Below are 24,299 nucleotides of genomic sequence, written 5' to 3' on the forward strand. Positions count from 1 at the left end.
CGAGAAAGCAAAATGCATAGCCTGGACCCCTAATTCCCACCCTAAAGGAAGAGAACTAGCAGACACTGTTATTAGCAATAACGGGCTAGGAAAGACCATCAACACGGTCACTATGTCTAGGGTGAACACGGCTATTAAGGGAACGTCGTCACTTGCCGATAAATTGATATACGACTCAGGGGCCGATGTTAACCTCTTCAATAACCTAGGTTGGTTCCAGGAAGGAACCTTCAAATGGGGTTCTAACGACGAAGTCCAGGTTGGAGACCAAGCCTTTAGGGTACAAGGAACAGGAACAGCAGTTATCCCTACAATTGACGGTGGAAAGATAACCCTGCTAGATGCCTACTTTATCCCAGAAATGCCGACAAGTGTCTTCTCAGCTAGGCTGGGGATGACGGCAGGGATATTCTGGAACCAGCTCCTAGGATACCTCTATTCGGAACCTACGAAGGAGGTTCGTATCAAACTAACCGACTTCGAAGGTCAATTCGTGATGGGAACACTCCCGCAGCACAAGCGGGTATTCGCAGTTACACAAGCGCCCAAGCCGCCAACTGGGGGGGTGGGTGACCTATGGCATCGCCGCCTTGGGCATCCTGGTCCAAAATCACTAGAGAAGCTATCAGAAGCCTGCCTAGGCACCAAGCTTCAAGGCCCCACAACATGCAGCTGTCAGATATGCGCAACAGGGAAAGCTAAGAGGGAAGTCTCGAGAAAAACACCATCCCTAAGGCCTAAAGGTCCGGGGGTGCAAGTTAGCTTCGACCTTCACCCTGGCCCTATAACAGCATACAACGGGGAAAAGAACTTCGCCCTATTTACCTGCATGGACACATCTATGAGGTTCTATTACCCAATGGAAAGAAAAACGGGTATTAGGGATATCTTCAATAACTTCGTGGCGTTACTTGAGACCCAGTACGGAGTCAAAATGACTACATTAGTCACTGACGGGGAAAGGGCTCTTTTAACAACAGAACAAATAGATTATATGACTAATAGAGGGATACGAGTCATACAGTCAGCCCCTTCAACGCCTACGCAAAACGGTCACGCAGAGAGATCAGGGGCAATAGTAAAGGAAAAAGCAAGGGTCATGAGGCTTGACTCAAAGCTTCCAGAAGAGCTATGGCCAGAGATATACCGTACAGCGGTATACCTGCTCAACATAACACCCTTCGAATCATATGATCATAGCTGGCAGAGCCCACACGAGCGTTGGTGGACCTGGATGAAAGAAAATAATCCACTATATCACCACATCAAAGATGTCAAACCAGACATCACACATTTAAGGGTCTTTGGCTGTATAGCGTTCCCAATGACAATTACGGCATTAGAACACATTAAGTCACATAAGACGCAATCACCCCTTGAGCAGAGAGCTCATATCGGCTACCTAGTGGGCTATAGGTCCACTCAACAATACGTCGTGTGGATACCGTCAATCAGACAGAACAAACTAATGGTATCAGCTAATGTACAGTTTAACGAGTCTGTGAGCTACGATACAAAAAGAGAAGAGCAAGCCCAGCTAGTCCAAACATACAGCTACGATATCCTTAGAGATATGGCCGCAACCGACGTCATAGACAGCGGGGAACCCGAAACCTTTGGGGTACCAAGTTTATCCGACGATGATACGGATGACGGTCAGACGCCGGAAGAAGCAATTACCCTCCCACGGGACCCATTGCCCCCACACACTCCGGAAGATCAGGGATTAAAGACGCCCTTACAGGGATCACATAGATATACATATCTTTCCCCTCCGGAAACAGTGGGCCTAGGGACAGAGATTTCAACGTCACCCCTTCTACCTGACACTGTATTTGACACGGAGTTACCAAGCTCTGTGCCTCCTACGCCCGCAATAGACACTATAGCCAGCAACCCCTCCCACATCTCGTTAGGGAGACAGCTTGAAGATGCGATACCTATATCAATCGACTCGTCTCCTCAAGACGAACGCAATGATATACCTCTCAACCTGGGGGGTGAAGGAACGATTGTGGTACGGGTTCAAGAAGATGACCCCCAGTCCGAACCCCGCACCCTCAACCCAGCGGTTAGTAGGGCCGGCTCAAGGACATCACAAACACAAGAACAACGCAGACGAAAGGATACGTCACAAGGGATTGACCCAAGCAACGTTATTGAAGGAAAACGGGCTCGTAGGCCTAAGAAATCCCTTATTAATAATATTATCGCAAAGGCAAGCAAGCATAAGCTTCACGTTGAAGATATGCCGCCTCCCCCTACCTCCTTCAACGCGGCAATGGCTTCAGAATTCGCACACGAGTGGAAGGAAGCTGCAGACCGCGAAATGGAGGAAAACCTAGCAAGGGGCACATGGAAGACCATCCTAAAAGCTGTTATCAAACAGAAAGGTCACTTCCTAATCCCCTTACGTTGGGTCTTTGCATATAAGACCGATGAACAGGGGTATATTACACGCTTCAAAGCACGCATTGTGGTTCGTGGAGACCTACAACCCGAAGGTGACGAGGATACATATGCAGCCACCCTACGAGCACGAACATTTCGACTACTAATAGCCTTCTGCTGCCTCGAGGACTTCGAGACGGAACAATACGACGTAAAAACAGCATTTCTATACGCAATCCTACGCCAAGAAGTCTATTGCCAGCCTCCACCGGGATTCTCAATGCCTGGGCTATGCCTAAAGCTATTGAAAGCACTATACGGGCTCCGTATCTCTCCAAAGCTATGGTTTGAAGAGATATCTAGTTTCTTTACTGAACTAGGAGCCCAGCAGCTAGTGGAAGACGCCTGCGTACTAGTCTACAAGGGCGTTATTATCTTCATCTTCGTGGATGACATCGTTATGATGTATCCGAAAAGGCAAAAACAAGATTGGGAAGAGCTACACAAGGCTATCACGAAGAAATACACCGTCACGCATATGGGAGAGCTACGCTGGTTCCTTGGCATCGAGATCATCAGGGATAGGGATCTTAAGAAGATATGGCTCTCGCAAGCTTCCTATATCTCTAAGACCGCGAAGAAATATCATATCCTTGATAATAATATCCTTCGGGAGCCTAAGATCCCGCTAACAACAGAAGAGCTCGTCCCCTACGAAAAGCAGGCCTCAAAGGAAGAGATACACGAATATCTCTCTCTAATTGGGTCGCTTATTCATCCAGCAATTCACACCAGGCCAGATATCGCATTTGCAGCCGGAAAGCTAGCCCAATACAATTACAACCCCGGGCCGCGCCATAGGCACGAAGCACGCAAGTGCCTAGCTTACATCTATCACACAAGAAACCGCTGTATCTGCTTTACGGCGACAAACCCAACAAGGCGGCTAATGTGTGCATCCGACTCCTCATACGCCGATGACCCAGAGACTAGGAAGTCCTCACAAGGATACGTATTCCTACTCCTTGGTGGGCCAATTGACTGGAAAGCCACCAAGCAAGCTACTATAACAACGTCCTCTACAGAAGCTGAATTATTGGCACTCTCACAGACAGCCAAGGAACAGGTGGCATTTGGCCGACTAATTAAGGAGCTTGGCATCAGTGTTGAAGGGACCACAGAGCTCTGGTGTGATAACCTTCAGACTATTAGGCTTCTGACTGAATTAAGCGCGAAGCTTAAGACGAACCTTAAGCACGTTGACGTTCACAGACACTGGCTTCGTCAGGAGGTGCAGCAAGATCGGATACAAGTTAGCTGGATCGCATCAGCAGACAACCCAGCTGATGGCATGACGAAGGCGCTTACACACCAGAAGCATCAGAGCTTTATTAAGCAACTAGGACTAGTAACACGGCCGGAAGATATATCAAGAGATGATGTACCTAACCACCGTATTGAGGCGTGATGTCTCCCTACTACAGCGAACTCGACAATCGCCGGATCCCGATGATAAGAGCACCACTATATGCACTAAGATCAGGGGATTCCAACGGCGCAGTTAGATCTTAATTTGGTTAAGAAACCATAAAGATCTAGGGGGTGGAAGTTGGCCCTATTTACTACCAAGAAGTGAAGCTATCACTAGACCACCCCTTAATTGGCACAACACCATGGCGCTCAAACTCACGATAATCGCGACAGCTTTACCAAATCAAGACTAATTGATATAAGGAATATATCATTAGAAAGCCCACCTTTAGGATCACTTTCATCCCAAAAAAACAACGTCGCCGGCAAAGGTACTACGGTACCTAGGCCACCCAAAGGGATGCCCCGCCATGCCCCCCTCCTTATAAGGAAGGTCACAAATACAACTTGCAACTACTGGTCAAACGGTAAGAGCAGGTTGTGTGACCCCATTGATCGCAAGTTCGACTCCCCCTGGGGCGGAAGAGCAGGTTGTGTGACCACGCCCTGGGGGGGGCGCGGTCAACGAACTTGGGGGCCCGAGGAGATAGGATGTACGGAGGAGGGTTCTCCTTACATCCTATCCTCTCGGGTCCCGGCTTTTGCCTTTTGCTGCATTTACCTTCCCTTTTTTGCAGGATATAATCAGGAGCCTCCCCTATTTTTGGACAACCTCCTTAAACAGACAACAAAGCAGCCGAATTCAACATCGGAATAACCTCACATTCATTAGACCGAACCCTCCTCTACCTATTGCCCCACCATCTGGAAGCTGGCGTGACAAGGGGGTGTGTTGAGGAGAGAGAGTGGGCATAAGTGGCCACAGTCATGCTCAGTGGACCCAATAGTCATGCACAAGGAAGCCTGCCTGAACAACATGACTCCCCTAGCCCAAGGACACTATGCAGGCTTGACTCAGGTATAGGAACATCCTATTGCCCTCTTTTAGCTAGCTATGTGTGGTCACTGTACCTATATAAGCCCCTCCCTTGTCCCAATAGATAGACCAAGACATGCATCACTAAATTCACCTTTCTGTGCCCCTATTTCTTCCACTGTGCTCTCAAGCCACTGCTTGAGACTTACAGGAGGCAAAGGACTCGTCGGTTCCCCTTGCGTTAAGCTACGCGTGGCGTGAAAAGGACCAAAGGTATAAGGAGCTGCCTTACTTAGACGTCGAGCACATGAGCGGCGCCGGCGGCATTATATCCAACGTGATCGACTACGCGCAATGGCTAAAATGCCTTATCCACGAGGCTAAGCCATTCTCTAAGGCCGTTCATAAGGATATTAGGACGCCCCGGTTTATACATGATGCCCGGCCTGCCCTTGGTATAGACGTGGACCTATACGGGCTTGCCTGGCAACGTACTACAATCCACGGTCAAGTAGTATATTGGCACTATGGGTCTACTATAACCTTCGGTGCCCTCGTTTACTGGCTTCCGGAGGTTAAGTTTGGGATCGTTGCGCTGGCAAATGGGGCCGAAACGTCGAACCAAGCCGAACTTATCCTAGTAAGAAGGCTCCTCGATGATAAGCTGCGAATCCCACTTAAAGACCGGCTTAATGTGAATAAAAAGTCTGTTTTCTAGCCTGCATCGTTGTTGCTTACTGACTTAGAAACAACAGACTAAAAGAACGCGAGAGGGATATGCAGCGTGATATTGAGAAGGCAGACGACATCCTCTTTCCGGAGAGACCAAAACGCCCGTCTCCTCCTTCGATCAAGCCTAGCGAACTAACCGGCTTATATTCTAACCTAGGATACGGACAGATTACTCTCTTCCAAGAGCTACTCTCGGCCAATTTAGACGAGACCGTTCTAGTTGCTGACCGAATAGAGTTATTATGGGCGCAGCAGTGGCGTCTGCATCACGTATCCGGCGATTACTGGACCTTATATAGCAAGATGCTATTAGGTATTAACGCAGTTACTAGGTTTTATGCCGCAGAGTTTAAGATTGGCGTCGACGGAAAGGTAGCTGGTCTTGAGGTTTCTATGTACGATAGGTACGGAGGCGTCAATGAGGGCACGGTGCTATTCCATAAGGTTGGGGGAAACACGGGCGGCCGAGAGAACGGGGCATCGCAGGAGTCGCTACGAGGTGCAACCTAGTTAAGAACGCTTTCCCCGGTCGGAGACCCTCAATGTCGAAGGACTAGGCACCGGGGGGAGGGTCTTAACACCCCTCAGTAGCACTTTTTAGGAGACAACCGGCCATCACAGGTATTGAGGAGGTAGAGTACGTGTTCTTATGGCTCTCGATTCAAAATCCGTCGCCATTGAGTTACTTGGGGGGCCTAAAAGTCGGCCGAAGTTTAGGTAGGCGGACTTAAGGTTATGTGGTAACTGTCAAGCTAGTAAAATACCGCTACACCATGCAAAATGAGGGCACCCCCAATAGAGGTGTTACTAACGCGTATTATAAGCCCTTTCTTGTCCTGACAGTAACCCATCCTGGATAGGAAGGTTTAATATTAGCCGAGATGAGAGCCGTGATGATTATTACGCCATGCTTATGACACATTTGATAAGGAATTTGAGTCTTGGAGGGGGGTGCTCTGGCCTGCTCTTAAAATCATTGTCTAGATCAACTTGCATGGAAAGCACGAGTAGTCTAATCCTAATGCCGTAACTGCAAGTCAACGGGCATGACACCGTGATCCCGCCGCGTGAGTCGCCATGTCTTCCTTATGCTCGCCCTCCTATGTACGATGGCCCTTGACGCATTCCTATATGCGACACTAATAATAATCCACTCTCCGGCATGGCCTTGCATCTACGGAAGACTCCGCTTTTGTTACTGGCTTATTAGTGGTTGCCTTGGTTGATAGAGGTGCATATTTCAAAAGTCCCTACTTCGTACTCTGTACTACTTGCAGCCGTAGGTATTGAGCTGAACCGGTCAGGAACGGCGGTTTTTTTGCGCGGCCTTCCTCTAACACTGGTCTTTGCCAAAACACCAAAATACTCGCGAAAGAGTCTGATCGTTGTCGTTTTGTTTGAATACCATGAAACCACACTGCAATGACGATAGCTTTGGCCCCCTGGCCAAGGGATGCTACTAGGATTTTGATTTCACAATCTTCTTCGAAAACACAATCGTCTCCATCCTTCCTTCCTTAATAGTCATCTTGGCAGCCAGCACAAGGATATTGCGTCTTCACCGTCAACAGAGGCTGGTTGCGGCGGGAATGCTCCAGGTCGTCAAATTGGTGAGTTTCAATCCAAATCGATATAAGCCGTCATGTATATACCAGGCTCGATCTTGCTCATTACTGCTCCTAGTTTGCCCTTGCAGTTTATACGGCACTGCAAGCAGCTCTTCTTTCCTTTTGGTTTACCTATTAGGCCTTGAGAACTTGGTCCTCTATAACAGCGGCTGGACTTGCCCTTGTCACTGCCATCCTTCTCTGCTTGCTATCATATCTTGAGCATGGCCGCAGCATTCGACCGTTATCCATTCTGCTGCTATACTGCATGTTTTCTACTCTTTTCGATGCTATCCGCGCCCGGACGGTATGGCTGGTGTCTCCGGCGTCGACGCTCGCGGCGCTTGCCATTGCCTCGGTAGTCGCCAAAGCCGTGGTCCTGGTCCTGGAATCGCACGAGAAATCAAACTCCATCATAGCACCAAAGGAGGCATACGGACCCGAGAGCACCAGCAGCGTGTTGAACCGAAGCATCTTTTTCTGGCTTAACCGCGTTGTATGGAACGGTGCACGAACGGCTTTGCTCCCGGGAAATCTTGATGAATTGACTCCAGAGATGACCTCGACCTCTCTCGGCTCCCCTTTCCTCGATGCTTAGGCAAATTCGAAGTAGAAGCGAAAAAGCTTCGCATGCATGCGAGCCCTTTTCGCCACCTTGAAGTGGCCAATACTCAAGACACTCTTGCCGCGGGTCCTGCTCTTAGCGTTTACAGTCTGCCAGCCAGTTCTCCTGCATAATCTGATTGAGTACTTGGGGCAGGCTTCCATACCCGAGACCGAGGCGGTTGGTAAGGGCCTGATTAGCGCTTACGCTCTCTTGTACATGAGTGGCCGTGGCGACTGGCGCCTACTGGTACCATCACTACCGGGTGCTCACCATGATTCGCGGATGTTTGGTTTCGGCCATCGGTTGGCAGACGTTAAGGATCAACATCTATGCAATGAGCGATCCCAAAGCCCCCGTGACATTGATGAGTACGGATGTTAAGAGGATCCTATTCGGGCTGCGCAGTTTCCACGAGTTCTAGGCCATTGTTATCTAAGTCGGAATTTTAACCTATTTGCTGCACAGACAGCTCGGCACGGCGCTCGTGGTTCCCATCGTCGTCACGGCCTTCTCCTCCATCGCAACAGTCTAGGTCAGCCGGTCTTCGCATGCTCGCCAAACCAAATAGATGCAGGCTGCCCAGTCCCGTATCGGGGCGACTTCGAACATCCTATCGTCCATCAAGGCCATCAAGATGCGAGCACTGACAGTGTGTGTCTCTTCCATCGTTCATGATCTACGACTCGAGGAGCTCATATACGCGGCGCGATTCAGAATATTGTTGGTGTAGACCGCCGGGCTGGGCTATATGCCGCAGTTCATCTCACCCCTTCTTACATTCCTGGTATTTATCCTTTCATCGAGGGCCACTCATCAGTTGTTCGACGCTTCTCGAGCTTTCACGTCTCTCTCCTTGCTGTTGCTCATCGCCCAGTCTCTTAGTCAGACTCTGCTTGATCTGCTATCACTTCTCGCTGCATTCGGATCCTCGGCGCGGATCGATGAATTCCTCTTAACTGAGCACCAAACCGACTTCAGGGACTTTAATATGAATACCGGCACAAAAGCCGCCTCCACGGATATGGAAGACCCTTCAATGAGTGACGGCATTGTTGAAGAGAAAGCCCCCGTGGAGTTGGCCCTCTAGCCCGTCGTTGCGGGACACGAGGCTATCATCCAAATCAGCTAAGGCTCCTGCGGCTGGGGCAATGGTGATATTCTTCACGACATCAACCTTGCCATCCCACGGGGCCACCTTACTCTTATTGTCGGGCCGGTCGCCTATGGCAAATCTACCCTCTGTCACGCCTTGTTAGGGGAGACTCCCACATGGAATGGAAAACTATACGTATTAGGCGATTCCAAGAAGATTGGCTTCTGTAGCCAAACACCGTACTTGGCCAACGGGACAATCAAGGAAAACATTGTGGGATATTCCGATTTCTCGCGGCCTTGGTATAATGCCGTTATTAGCGCCTGTGCATTGTCGTACGATATCGCCCAGATGCCTAGCCGAGATAGCACCGTTATCGGAAGCGACGGTATCAACCTCAGCGGTGGCCAGCGCCAAAAGGTCGCCCTAGCTAGAGCTTTATACGCCTAAAGCTCTATCCTTATCCTTAATGATGTTTTAAGCGGCCTCGATAGCGAGGGGTCAAACCACATCTTCTGGCATGTTATGGGTCCGGAGGGCATCGCTCGACGACAGAATATTACCGTCATCTTTGCCACGCACGCCACGCAGTTCCTTCCCTTTAGCGACCACATTGTTGCACTGGGCAGCTCCGGAAAAGTCGCGCAGTAGGGCAATTACCCTTCTCTTTGCTCTCAAGAAGGCTTTTCGACTTATCTAACCGTCGCCCAAGAGCGGAGCGTAAACAAGGTGCGGGCATAGGAAGGCGAGGAAGCAGCCGCAAGCAGTGAGAAAGTCTCTAAACTTGACACGGACGAGAGCACCCGAAACCGAACAACAAGCGATCTCGCCGTCTACCGTTACTATTCTAAGGCAGTCGGGACTTAGGCGACCTACCTTCTTCTACTCCTTGGTATACTTTACGCTGCCTCATATAACATCCCGAGTTACTGGCTTAATATCTGGGTAAATGCCGTCAACCCCGGCGATCTCGTCTACTAGGGAGTCTATACAGCATTCCAGATCACAGCCCTCCTTCTCTTATTCGCAGCAGCGTACCATACTTTCATCCGCGTCATTACCCGCGCGGGATCATTCTTACACGCCTCGCTCCTTAAGTCCATAATGGAGGCGCCCTTATCCTTCTTTAGTTCTACCGACAGCGGCATCACTATAAACCGATTCTCTTAAGATCTCCAATTTATAGACAACGAGCTACCTCTAGCGCTGCTCACATTGCTCCTAACAATTTTCCTGTCGCTCGGTCAGGCGGCCCTGATTATTGCTTCAAGCCCATAGGTCGGGCTGGCATTCATCGTCTTAATACCAGTCTTCTATGCAGTTTAGAACTTCTATCTTTAAACATCTCGTCAGTTAAGATCATTAGAGCTTGAGGCTAAAAGTCCGTTATACACCAGTTTCTTAGAGACATTGAATGGGCTGTCGACCCTAAGGTCCTTCGGCTGGGCATTAGAGACTTTAGAAGCAAACCACAGGCTTCTAGATTCGTCTCAAAAGCCGCTGTATCTGCTCTATATGATTCAGCGCTGGCTGACCTTTGTTCTCGACATGATCGTCGCCGGTGTTGCAATCATCGTCGTGGCCCTCGCGGTAGCTCTAAAATCGAGTGGCGGACTTGCGGGCGTTGCCTTGACGCAGGTAATGTCGCTAAGCATGATGCTTACAACCATTGTCATGCAGTGGACAGTCGTGGAGACGAGCATCGGGTCTGTTAGTAGAATTAAGAATTTTGTTGAAAATACGCCCTCGGAGAATAAGACAAACGAGGTTTTCGAACCTCCTTTGGCTTGGCCTCGTGCCGGTAAAATCTGTCTTAACAGCGTTAGCGCCTTCTACGAGTAAGTGCCATGCACATTCTAGACCCTGAAGTCGATTGCTAACGCATCATTACTAGAACAAAACCGGACTCTCTTATTCTCCGGACTGTGAGCCTATCCGTAGAAGGCGGACAGAAGATAGGAATATGTGGCCGAAGCGGCAGGTAAATCGTTCACCCAGTGTAACCGAGATTTCAAAACTGTTTACTAACTAGAAGCCTCAGTGGTAAATCTTCACTGCTTCTGCTATTATCACGCATGCTAGAGATGAAAGAAGGCTCCATCGTTATTGATGGTGTCGATCTTAGCACTGTGCCTCGAAACACGGTCCGCGCTCGACTGAATATCGTTCCTCAAGAACCCGTGTTTATCCCTGGCACAGTTCGCTTTAACCTCGATCCTCGCCATGAGTCTTCGGACTCTGAAGTGGTTGAAGCACTGAGGCGGGTGCATCTCTTGGATATTCTGGAAGCCAAAGGCGGGCTACTGTCACAACTTGATCTAGGCTTTCTCAGCCACGGTCAACGTCAGTTGTTTTGCTTGGCGGTTGCCATCCTTCGCAAGGCGAGTATTGTGCTACTTGATGAAGTCACGAGCAAGTAAGTCGCGCTTAGGCCTGACCCCACGAATTTAAGTTGTGCTGACTGGTACTAAGTGTGGACCGGGCTACGGACGACCTCATGCAGACAATTATTCGCAAGCAGTTTAGGGACTGCACCGTTATTTCTATTGCTCATCGGCTAAGTACTATTCTAGACTTTGATCAAGTTGTAGTGCTTGATTGCGGAGTGGTATGTGAAGTTGGTGATCCCCAACAGCTTCTTCAATCGACCTCCCGGTTTAAGGAAATGTGGATAGGTAATAACGGGGATAGCGTAGATTAGATGAAGCCGGGAGCAAAAGCCTTGCGAGATCGGGCATAGAATCAAGGCCAGGCAGAGCAAACCTTAGAGTCAGTGTCGCATTCGGGATACGTATAATAAAATGCGCGATTATTAAGTGATGTCATCGAACTTTCTAGATAACATTATAGAAAGGAGTGCAAGGCTAGGTCTTATATAGACATGGCCGATAGATTCGTTGTGCCCATAGAACCTTCTAGAGATAGCTAGTCTCCTCTAATAGGTTCTAACTATTGCTAGTTATTAGGTCTTTGCATTAAAGAAAGAGGGTGTGTATTGCTCTATCCTGCTTAAAAGAGGGAGTCCGTAGGTGTAACTATATATATATATATATACGAAGTACGGGGGGAATAGGTTTCCCTACTAATCTAGCAGCTTACGGTTATCCGGATCCGTTAAGTAACTTCCTTAGTATCCCTTAGGTTAACTACCGCATTCGGTGCCTCTAGATACGGCGATAGCATCGTCTCCGCTTATAGGGATAAGGGGCGCGCCTATTAGTGCGTATAGGCGTAAGCCTAACCTTTAATAGCTATATATTAAAAAACATTATTACGTCTTCTTAGCTAACTTTTCGAAACTAAGCCTAAAACACGAAAAACGTATACGCCTAGAACCGTCGCGAATAGTATATTACGCCCCCCTGAGTATAGCCTCGCGTAGCTACTAGCGCGTGCGTAATATACTACCGAAGTTTATAAATTAAGCGAGGTTTTCCTTTATATAGGTAGAAAACTCTTCCCCGCCCTCGCTAACTAAGGGTATAAGGGGGGATAGCGTAGTAGTAGAAGCGCCTAGAAGACCCGCTTCTTCTATAAGGTCGTAGGTTCGAATCCCGCTCCCCCCCCCTAGCTTATCTAGCTGCTCTACCGCTAGCCCTAACCAGCTAGCACTAATAGTGCCCGCTTATAGCGGGGTAGAAACGGCCCCCGGGCTATATAACGGAATAGCCCTCGGGCTATATAATAATAAGCTACTATAGCTATAACGCTATAACGCCTCTAAACCTTTATAACTACTTCGATCCTCGATATAGGAAAATAAGGGGGGCCTAGGAACCTAGTAATAGGGGAAAAAAACATAGCGTAGGACTAGCTAGATTAACCTTTCCTTTATTATCTTTATATTTATATAAAGAAAAATTCCTCCCTAATTAGTTATAGGCTATAAGGTTATATAATTAGCTAGGACTATTAGTAGGGGGCTCCCCTTACTAGCCTCGCTATAGCCCTAGATGCTATATATAAGTAATAATATAAAATAAAAAAAACTAAGAGTATATAAGGGACCCCTTTAGTCTCTATTAGCTACTTATAAAGAAAGGTCTAGTAAGCTACTAAGGACTACTAGAAGGGCCTTTAGGCCGCCGAGGTAGCTAAAGGCCTTAGGGCTAAGGGCCTAGGTAAGTACTATATATCTATTTAAAAGACCCCCCGCTTAGCCTTTAGCCCGGATAAGGACCTTATAGGGAGGCCTAGGCCCTTCTTTTTAGCCTTCTACTAGCTCTTCTTTAAGGCTAGCTTCTTATTTTCCTTCTTAAAAAGGACTAATAAGGTAGACTAAGACGACTACCGCTATAGCTAAGGAAGGTATATAGCTAAGCACCTTATCCTAAGGTGCCCGAACTATAAGAGGGAAAGAGAGGTCTTTTATTAAACCTTAATAAGATAGAAGGAGGCCCTTAGCCTACCTTTTCTCTATAGCTCTAAGGAAGAAAGGGAAGCCCTTCTAACCTTCCTAGCTAAAATAGAGATAGGAACGGCTAAGTAGCTTAAAAAGGAGTAACCTAGGGGCCCTAGGGCCCTTAGGAGGGGAAAATACTATATAGGAGGAACTAAACTAACCTTTCCTTTATCTTTACTTTTATAGCTACCCTTTCCTTAATTAGTTATAAGCCCCTAGGCTTTATAGCTAGCTAGGACTACTAATAAGGGCCTAGGCCCCTATTAGCCTCGCTATAGCCTTAGAGGCTATATATAAGTAATAATATAAAAAAAAAACTAAAGGTATATACCCCCCGCTAATAGGACCTAGCCTAGACCTAACCTAGGACCCTAGCCTAAGCCTAAGAAGGGCCCCTTTAACCCCGCCCTTAACCTAAGGGCTAAAATAAGTACCTTAGAAGCTAGGGCCTACTTAAAAGAAGCCTTAAAAGGCTAATACCTTTTAAAAACCCTAGAAGAAAGGCCTAAGACTTAAGACTAGGACCTAAAGGATATTAAGATAGAAGATAATACCTAGCTTATACTAAAGACTAGCCTTTTTAGGCCTAGCTTAGCCTTATCTTAAGCTAGCTACTTTTAGCCTAACTAGCTTTTAAAGTAAGTAAAGGGATAAAAAAGAGCTACCCTTAATAGCCCTATTAACCTTACGCTTATCTAACCTATATTCTAATACTTATAGTAGACCTAGCCCCGGCCCTAGTACCCCTTCCCTATAGACCGGGCTTAGGGCTTCCTTTAGTAGGCCTTCTAAGCCCTTAAAGAAGCCTAAAAATTTAAACCCTTTTATAAGACCGTTATAAAAAGGCTTAAGAAGGTAGCTATAAAGACCCTAGACTACTAACGGCCCCTATACTAGCCTAAGGCCGCTTAGTAGCTTAAGGCTACCTAAGGAAACCTTAAAACTAGCTTATAAGCTAAGGTTACTATAAAGAAAGCGCCTAAGGCCCTAGCTAAGGCTCTAGCTAAGGCCCTAGTAAAGGCCCTAACTAAGGCCCTAGCTAAAAGGAATATAAAAGAGGACTTTTAACTTATTTTAAAGCTAAAGAAGGGGTCGCTAATACTAACTATTAGCCCTATTACTCTTTATAACGAGCTTAATAAGGCTATAAGGGAACTAGCTATATTAGCTCTATCGACTTTAAATAAAAGTAATATAGTTATAATAATAAAGGCCCCTTATATAGTAAAGAAGCTTTTAAAGTAGTAGGAAATATAGTCCTTATACCTTAAGGGTCTACCTATTAAATCGGCCGACCTTCTTACTAGCTAGACTAAGCTAGTAGCTTAGAGCATCCCTAACCTCTTAGATACCCCTATCCTAGATATCTTTACTAAAGAGGCTAAGACTTATAGCGGGATTAATATCCTAGGGTAGCTTAAGTAGCTAGGCACCCTAGGCCTAACGTAAAAGGTATAATCTATTATCTTTATAGTCCTTTTAAAAGCTATAAGGGCCGAATACTAGAAAAAAGGCCTCTATATAATAAGCCTATAGATTTAGGTCGAGGCTTATAAGGAATATACTATATATATATAGTACTATAAGTGCCTTTCCTTTAGCTATAACCCCTAGACTTACTAGTAGCCTATTAAGTATATCTTTTACTTAAAAAAGTACTTAACTAAGGATTATAACTACCCTAGCTATAAGGCTAGCTAAAGCTACTCTTACTTTAAGGTCTAATACTATAACTATAAAGGAGAGTACCTTATAACTAATAAGGTATAATATAAAGTCTATAAAAGAATAACTAATACTTAATAGCCTTAGCCTCCTTATACTTATAGGGCCCTTAAGGCCTAACTACGACCCTATTAGTATTATATAGTATAATACTAATAAGTAGGAAATAGCTAACCTATTAATCTTAAAGTAGGCCCTAAAATAAGAGCGGCCCTTATCTTATTATAAGAGCCTTACCTTTATAAGATCGATAATAGCTATATCCTTATATAGTACCTAGCTTATAACGTTATAACCTTTATATAACGACCGGTGTTATTCCTAAGGGATAAACCTATTAAGGGGTTTATATTAGTAGATATAATAGGGCGTGGTCTAAGTAATAATATATATATTACGTTAGTAATAAGTCGGAGGTCGTAGACCGTAGACTATAACTAGGTAATTAAAATTAGAGATAGAATTATAATAAAGATCTATATTAAAAGCTAGAGAGCTATCTATCTAAAGGAGTAAAAGTAAGTAGCTATATATACCTATAGAGACTATCCTTAGATTATAGGCCTAGCTATAATCCCTAACGTTAGATCGTATAGAGCGTAGTAATCTCGTTAATCTTAGATTACTTAGATCTCTACGATCCTCTTAATCCTATATTTATTAGATTATCGTACCGACTATTTATCCGTTAGGCCGTATTACGTGCTTAACGCGGTCGCCTATTAGCGGCCTAGTAGCAGTGGTCGTAATACGATATCTCCCCTCCTTTTAGTCTTATCCGTAAGACTTACTATAGCTGCCTTAGCCGCCGTATATAAATATACCCTTATCGCGTCGTACGTAAGTATATCGTTCCTTATCTCTTTATCCTTTTAGGATATACTACTAATAGTATATCTAGTCGTATATTAAAAAATCGTTCCTAAAAAGCCTCTAAGCGCGCTACTCTTACTAAATATATTAACTTAAGTAGAGATCCTACTAATATACTATATACTTAATACTTTAAGGCGAAGAAGATAAATTATTAAATAGCTAAAAATTCTTCGCGCTATAATAATTATATTACTAGTAGTCGTCCCTATTATAATAGTGTTTTAGTAGCTTCTTTTTATAGGTGTCTTTTAATTCTTTCTATATATAGTAGCTAACGTATTTCTTTTAATAACTAAATTATTAGCGGAGTAGTATAGGCTATATTCTAAAGAGGAGGAAGCTAGGGAAGCCTTATTAGAGCTTTAAGCATAGCTTACGAATCTTTAGTCGTAAATATCTATTACTATTAATCGTTTAGCTTATATCTAGAAGATTTAAAATCGTATAAAAGAAAAGAGTTCTAAGTTATTTTATCGTAGTATTTAAGAAGTAGATACTAAGGATAGCGTTTTACCTACGCTTAATATATATAAGTATTAGGTAGTAAATAACTTATAATCGTTAGGCGTTCTTAATAAGGCGAATTAGTCTTTATTTAATATTAGCGAGGAGTTCGTAGATCTTAGTCCTTTAATCCCTCCTAAACCTTTTAGTAAAATTATTAAAGTAAAGAGCTATAGTAGGTTAAGTGCCTAAGTAGTTCCTAGGTATTTTCCTTTAGTTTATATCCCTTTTACTTAATAAGGTATTCTTATTACTAACCTTATTTTCTTATATCTAGTATTTATTCTACTTTATATTCTTAATCGTTATTAACTTAAAATCTTTTATATAGTTTAGCGTTTTATAGCGCTAGTTCTAATAATAAGATATAAAATATTAGGTATATCTATATTATTATTAATAGCGAAAGTTTATAGTTAACTTTTAAAATAGTTTTCTTAACCTTAAATAGTCTAAGTTTCTTAAAATCTAATTTATTACTTAGTCGTTTTATTTTAATATTTCGTTATATAAGGTAGACTATATCTCTCTCTTAAATAATTAGTCCCTATAATCTTTTCCGATTATAGTAAGTAGATATTTTAATAAGATTATATAGTCTACGCTTAGGAGGGCAAGGAAGGAAATAAGCTACTAAAATCTTCTTTTATTTAAGCGATTTATCCTTTATAGATAATTAATTAGATAGAAAGAGCTTATAGGGGTATATTATATCTTTTTTTAGAGGAACTATTACTTAGAGAGCTTTAAAGTAAGCTACTATTACTACTTTTAGTATAAAGGCAGAGCTACTAGCTCTTTTAAAAGTATTAAAAGAAGCGATTTTTATTAGCTAGCTACTAATATCTCTATAACTATAAATTCTAACCCTATTAGCTATAGAATATAATAATATATAGACTATACGAATTCTTATAGAAAATAATAAGTTATCGACTTAGCTATAGTATATTAATATCTACTAGTATTAGTTACGCTAAGAAGTCTAAAAGGGACTTATTTTTATTTAATAGGTTCTAATAGTATTAATAGAAGCTAATAGTCTTATAAAGCCCTTACTAAAGTAAAAGCTAGCTATCTTTTTATAGTAAATTAAGCTAAAAGACGTTTAAGAAAAGCTATTCTTAGAGGCCCGCCTTAAGAGTCTATAAGAGGAGCTAATAGCCTATATAAGAAGGTAGCGTCTATAGCTAAAGAAAAGGAAGAGGTTTTTCCTTTTAAAGGGCCCCTTATTTTAATTAGGTTTTTTCCCTTTTAAGAAGGCCCCGCTTTCTTATAAGACTTTCCCTTCTTTAGGCCCCTATTCCTTAAGTAGGTCTAAAAGAGCCTAGGGACCTAAAAGGGCCCTTACTTTCCTTAAGTAAAGGGAGAAGTATAGAGCTAAGAACCTCCTCTATACGCTTACTAGCCTAAAGCCGTATTAGCTATGCCCTTAAGGGGTAGGCTATAGCTAAGGGGGTATATCGTAAAGCGTAGCTTAATTTTATAGTTCTCGGAGATATCCCTTAGTACGAGGGACTAAGGAAGCTAAAAATACCTAGTATAGAAGAAGGAAGAAGGAGCTAAAAAGAGGTATAGAAAGGAGGGTAGGGGTATAAAGGGAAGTAAAAGTAGTAATAGCTTCCTATAAAGGTAGCGAAAGATAAGATAGATATACTAGTAACGGCTAAAAAAGAAAGGAAAAACCGGTAAAAAGCTTAGTAGTTAAAAGGATATTAATAGCTTCTTTAAGTAAGATCTTCTTTATTAATTAAGATACTAAATAAGTATAAAGAGGGGCGTTAAATAAAAGAAAGAAGGATAATTAAAGTAATATAATAATTATTCCCCTACTATAATTACTACCCTTATAAGAATTAAATCTCTCTACCCTACCTATTTAACCCCTTACTTTTAATTTTAATTTTATATATTTTTATATACTTCTTATATCTCTCTTCGCGAGAATTACTACTTATATTAAAACTATAAGATTAACTATATAGTAAAAAATAGCTTATAGCCCTTAACCTTAAAAGCGCTTATAACTTAATATATATAAAAAAGGGATATAAATAGATAATAGCCTTTAAAATAAAATTTAGACTATTTAAATATCTAGTAATACTATTTAAACTTATAAATATATTAGCTACCTTTTAATAGATAATTAATAATATCCTATATAAATACTTAGATATTTTTATAGTAGTATACCTAGATAATATCTTAATCTTTTTAGATACCTTAGAAGAATATAAGGAATACGTTTATAAGGTACTCCTCGTACTTTAAAATATAAAGTTATTAGTTAAACTAAAGAAAAGTAAGTTCTATATATAAAATATAAACTTCCTTAAATATACGATCTTACTAAGAGAGATATAAATATAATAAGATAAGATTAACTTAGTTAAAGAATAGCTAATATTAAAAAACGTTAAAGATATATAAAGTTTCCTAGGATTTATAAATTACTATTAACGATTTATTAAAGATTTTAGAAAGATTATATTACTACTATATAACTTAACGAAAAAGGAAAAAGAATTTATATAGGACGATAAAGCTAACGAAGCTTTTAAATATATTAAAATAACGATTATATAAAAACTAGTCTTAACTACCTTTAATTTAAAATAATAAATTAAACTCGAAACTAATATATTAAACTTTACTTTAAAAGTATAAATCGGATAAAAAGATAATAAAAGAAGACTACGACTAATTATACTTTATTTAAAGAAGCTATATAGCGTAGAACTTAATTACCTTATTTATAATAAAGAATTCTTTATAATTATTTAAGCTTTTAAGGAATTTTAATACTACCTTCTTAAAAGTAAGTATAAATATTATAACTATAGTTAGCGGGTTATAAGAGAGCTAGCTACGTTTACGTAATAAGGCGGCTCGGAATAATAGTTAAGACGAGAAGTTACTTAAGCTTAGCTTACTTAAAGCGTACGTAAGCTAAGTAAGCCTTATATAGATAGATTACTACTTAGGAGCATAGCTTATAAGTAAGCTATAGTAAGCTATAAAGGGGATTACGGCTAAGACTATAATCTAAGGATAGTCTCTATAGGTATATATAGCTACCTACTTTTACTCCTTTAGATAGATAGCTCTCTAGCTTTTAATATAAATCTTTATTATAATTCTATCTTTAATTTTAATTACCTAGTTATAGTCTACGGTCTATAACCTCCGACTTATTACTAATATAATATACTTATTATTACTTAGACTACGCTTTATTATATCTATTAATATAAACCCCTTAATAGGTTTATCCCTTAAGAATAATACTAGTCGTTATATATTAAAAGCTCTTATTTAGTATAATACCGCGTTACTTTAAGTAATATCGTAACTATTAATATACCTATATAGTAAGCTAGATTAACTAACTCTAGAGCTACTATATCGCCTTAGGATATAATACGCGAGATTATTACCTTTTAATATAAGGTATAGTTACTTAAAAATAAAGGAGGTAATAGATAAGTTAAGGACCTTAGAGAAGTAGTTAAACTAAAATAGCTAGGACTATTCGACGGTACTTATAGTACGCTTTAAGACTTTCTTACCTAACTTAAGGCCTACTACTAGTTTTACCCTACTAAACTCTTAGACCTAGTCGAAAAGGTACTCTATATAAGAAATTATTTATTTAGAACGGCACTCGCTTAGTTTAGACCTATTATAAGGGACTTTCTCGATAACTAACTAGCGCGATAAGATAATAAGATAGACGAAGTCTTTACTAGTTTCTAAAGATTTAAAGAAGCTATTATAAAAGTATTCGGAATAACTAATAAGGAACGAGAAGCTAAATAGAAACTCTAAGAACTTTAATAAAGGATCTTAGTATTAGATTATACTACGAAGTTCCGTTAAGTTACCTTAAAGCTTAATTAAGACGACGAACCCCTTATATTATAATTCTATAATAGGCTTAAAGAAGAAGTTAAGGACGAGCTTTATAAGGAAAATCGACCTAATAACCTCTTAGACTATATTACTATAGTGGTATAAATTAATAATAGATAGTATACGCGATACTAAGAAAAGAAATAAGGAAGAGGAAACTAAAACCCTTCTTATAGGAATAACTTTAACCGACGCGCCGACTATAAAAAAAAGCGTAAAACTCCTATTACCTACGCTTATATAACTAACTTAGGTAAGATAGATCTAGATATAATATAGAAAAGTAAAGGAAAGTATTTTAACTATAAGAAACCTAGATATTACTTTAAAGAATATAGATAACCTTATAAGGAGAAGAAAACCTACTAGGTACTAGCCCTAAAAGGTAAGAAATACCTAAACGCTACTAATAGATAGGAACTAAAGTATAAACTCCTTAGTTAGACTATATACTACGACGACGAATATATAGTATACTTAAGCGATAAAAACGGTACTAGATAGTTCTTAAAGCTACTAAAGAAAACCCTTATAATAATATAATAAAGGGATCCTAAAATATAGAAATACGTTAAATTCGTAAAACTAGAATACCCTTATCTTAAAGGAGTCTCTTAAGACTAGATTAAGAAGAACGGTAAACGATTCTAAGAAGATATATAAAATAAAAATTAATAATAATAACGGGTAGTCTATAAATAATATAATAAAGAAGATATAGACATAGCCCTTATACTTACGAAACTCGGATAATAACCTAAGGAGGAATAATAAAGTATCGACGATATAAGCTCTAAAGAATAAGAAATACTTAGAGAAACGGAAGATAAGAATAAACTTATACTACTACCCTTACTACTAAGGGAGAATACTACGATTAGAGAATACGCTCTATACTTTAAAGAATTTAAAGAAATACTTAAAATTAAAACCTAATAAACGCCTTAAATTCTTATAGAAAACTAATAAGCTATATTAATTCGATATTAACCGGCACTATATAAAGGAGACTATACTATAGCTATCGCCGTAGTCGATACCTTTATAGCTCTATAACGAGAATAGTAACTATAAGGAGAATTTAAAGACGATCTATAAATACTACTTACTTATAAGTACTATAAGTATATTTTATAGATATTATATATCTACCTAGATTATATAATATACTTCTAGATAAAGGTATAATACGACGCCTTCTTAGTTAGGTTTAAAGGATAAGTACTTTTAAAACCCTACCTAAGTATAGAACTAAACTACTAGAAAATCGATTAACGCTACCTAAATAACTAAGTTATATTATTAAAACCTAATTATAGTACGCTACTTAAATACCGCGACGATTATAGCTTATTAATAAGATACCTTTTAGAGATATATAAAATTTATAAATACGCTAAAATAAAGGAATAGTATAACGCTACTTACTTTAAGGTATCTAAACTATTAATCTTTTAAAGACTTATATAATAAGTTAAATATAATAAAGAAGATTATAATAAATATATATACTTAAACTATAGAGTTTATAAATATAAAAAAGCATAAGTACAGTATAAACGATATAATAGTATACTAAAAGATTATTAGCGATACGTATAAAGGCTATAAGCCGTATTTAACTAAGGAAAAATCGATATAAAAACGCTACGTAAAAAATAGAAAGACGCTAAATAAAAACTTAACTATTAGTATAAAAATAAATAGAATTATAAAGTATAGTACGTAATTAACTATAAAGTAGTATAATATAAATAATATAGCGTTAAGAAATAAGAAATCTTCGATTAGCTATAAGAAATTAGTTTCTTAAGCCCTAATATAATACTACGCGACGAAAATATAAAGAAACGATATTAATAATAAATTAAAGAAGAATACCTAAATAAAACGAATAAGGACTAAGTAAAAAACGAGGTATACTATCTATAAAAGGGCTATAGACTAGCACGATATAATAAGATCTAAGGACCCTATATATAGTAACGGTAAGCTATAGCGACTAAATAGTATTAGATATCTAAATCGCGGGATATTATATATATATACTTTTAGACTATAGCGCGATAGGCAATTACGTTTTACCTAGAGTCGTTAATCGTTACCGACTTATATAGAGATATAAGAAAGATCTATATAAACTTATAAATATTAAAGGAAAGGCCTTTAACTATAATAATAGAATTATTAATATAGAGATTAATTACCTAGATATTAATATCTAGGGCTACGATAAATAAGTTAACTTCGATATTATAAATATTAAAGAATACGACCTTATATTAAGGCTTCTATAGCTATAGGAGAGCAACCTACTAATTAACTAGAAAACTAGCTAGCTATATTAGAACGAAGATATAAGTTTCTAAGACTAATAGATTTAGAAGAAAGTAAAATTTTATAATAATTTAGCTACTAAATAAGATAAAAGGGATAACCGTTTAAGTAAATTATTATAGGCTTTAGCGATATAAACGAAAATAGTAACCGAACTAGCGGATATAATAAAATCGACTAATAAGACCTACGTACTAACTAACACGGCTATATAACCTAGTATCTAATATAAATAGAATAAAGGATATAATATAAAGATCTAAAGAGTTATTACTACTCTAAGGAAAGACCTTAAATAAATTAATAAAGAGCTTAAGTTAAGAGAGACTAGCTCTTAAATGAAAGAATAAAGCCTATAAGATAAAATAAAAAACATCCCTTAGGAATACCGGAAATATAATAAACTCTTTAAGGAAGAACTTAAGATAGGGTTACCTAAATATAGCTAATAAGACTATAAAATTTATCTTAAGGATAGAATAACGCCGACGTTCTATAAGATCTATAACTTAAATAAAAAGTAACTATAAACGCTATATAACTACCTCGATAAGAATCTATAAAAGGGATATATATAAACATTAATATCTAAAGTAAGCTACCTAGTTATATTTATTTTAAAGAAAAACGGTAAGCTATAACTAGTTATTAACTATAGACGCTTAAACGATATTATTATAAAAGACCGAATACTATTACTACTTATATTAAAACTATAAGATCGACTATATAGTAAAAAATAGTTTATAGCCCTTAACCTTAAAGGCGCCTATAACTTAATATATATAAAAAAGGGATATAAATAGATAATAGCCTTTAGAACGAAATTTAGACTATTTAAATATCTAGTAATACTATTTAGACTTATAAATATACTAGCTACCTTTTAATAGATAATTAATAATATCCTATACGAATACTTAGATATCTTTATAGTAGTATACCTAGATAATATCCTAATCTTCTTAGACACCCTAGAAGAATATAAGGAATACGTCTATAAGGTACTCCGCGTACTTTAGAATATAAAGTTATTAGTTAAATTAAAGAAAAGTAAGTTCTATATATAAGAAGTAGACTTCCTTAAATATACGATCTTACTAAGAGAGATATAAATATAATAAGATAAGATTAACTTAGTTAAAGAATAGCTAACGCTAAAGAACGTTAAGGACGTATAAAGTTTCCTAGGATTTATAAATTACTACTAACGATTTATTAAAGATTTCGGAAAGATTATAGTACTACTATATAACTTAACGAAGAAGGAAAAAGAATTTATATAGGACGATAAAGCTAATAAAGCTTTCGAATATATTAAAACTATAATTATATAAGAACTAGTCTTAACTACCTTCGATCTAGAACGATAAATCGAACTTAAAACTAATATATTAGACTTTACTCTAAGAGTATAAATTAGATAAAAAGATAATAAAAGAAAACTACGACTAATTATATTCTACTTAAAGAAGCTATATAGCATAGAACTTAATTACCTTATCTATAATAAAGAATTCCTTATAATTATTTAAGCTTTTAAGGAATTTTAATACTACCTTCTTAAAAGTAAATATAAAGTTAAGGTCTATATAGACTATAAGAATATCTTATATTTTATAACGATATAATAGTTAAACGGACGATAGATCTAATAGGCCGAATATCTATTAGAATTCGACTACGAAATAATCTATAAGAAAGGAATAGAAAACGGTCGAGCTAATACCCTTAGTCGACGAAGTAACTACGATATAAGAGCA

General features: G+C 39.5%; 2 protein-coding genes across 2 annotated transcripts; both read left to right on the top strand.

The window, feature by feature from the left end:
• Nucleotides 1-7,345: 7,345 nt before the first annotated feature.
• Nucleotides 7,346-8,105, top strand: HRG_09336 (uncharacterized protein; the record flags this gene model as incomplete). The annotated part of the gene is made up of 2 exons (XM_044867807.1): nucleotides 7,346-7,583; nucleotides 7,906-8,105. The coding sequence occupies 2 exons, from the start codon at nucleotides 7,346-7,348 to the stop codon at nucleotides 8,103-8,105; spliced, it is 438 nt and encodes a 145-aa protein (XP_044717067.1).
• A 2,220-nt stretch (nucleotides 8,106-10,325) lies between these two features.
• Nucleotides 10,326-11,645, top strand: HRG_09337 (ABC transporter domain-containing protein; the record flags this gene model as incomplete). The annotated part of the gene is made up of 5 exons (XM_044867808.1): nucleotides 10,326-10,615; nucleotides 10,672-10,758; nucleotides 10,819-11,193; nucleotides 11,250-11,385; nucleotides 11,628-11,645. The coding sequence occupies 5 exons, from the start codon at nucleotides 10,326-10,328 to the stop codon at nucleotides 11,643-11,645; spliced, it is 906 nt and encodes a 301-aa protein (XP_044717068.1).
• Nucleotides 11,646-24,299: the final 12,654 nt, after the last annotated feature.

The sequence above is a fragment of the Hirsutella rhossiliensis genome (assembly GCF_020360975.1).
Source record: "Hirsutella rhossiliensis strain HR02 chromosome Unknown scaffold00012, whole genome shotgun sequence".
In the NCBI taxonomy this organism is placed as follows: Eukaryota; Fungi; Ascomycota; class Sordariomycetes; order Hypocreales; family Ophiocordycipitaceae; genus Hirsutella; species Hirsutella rhossiliensis.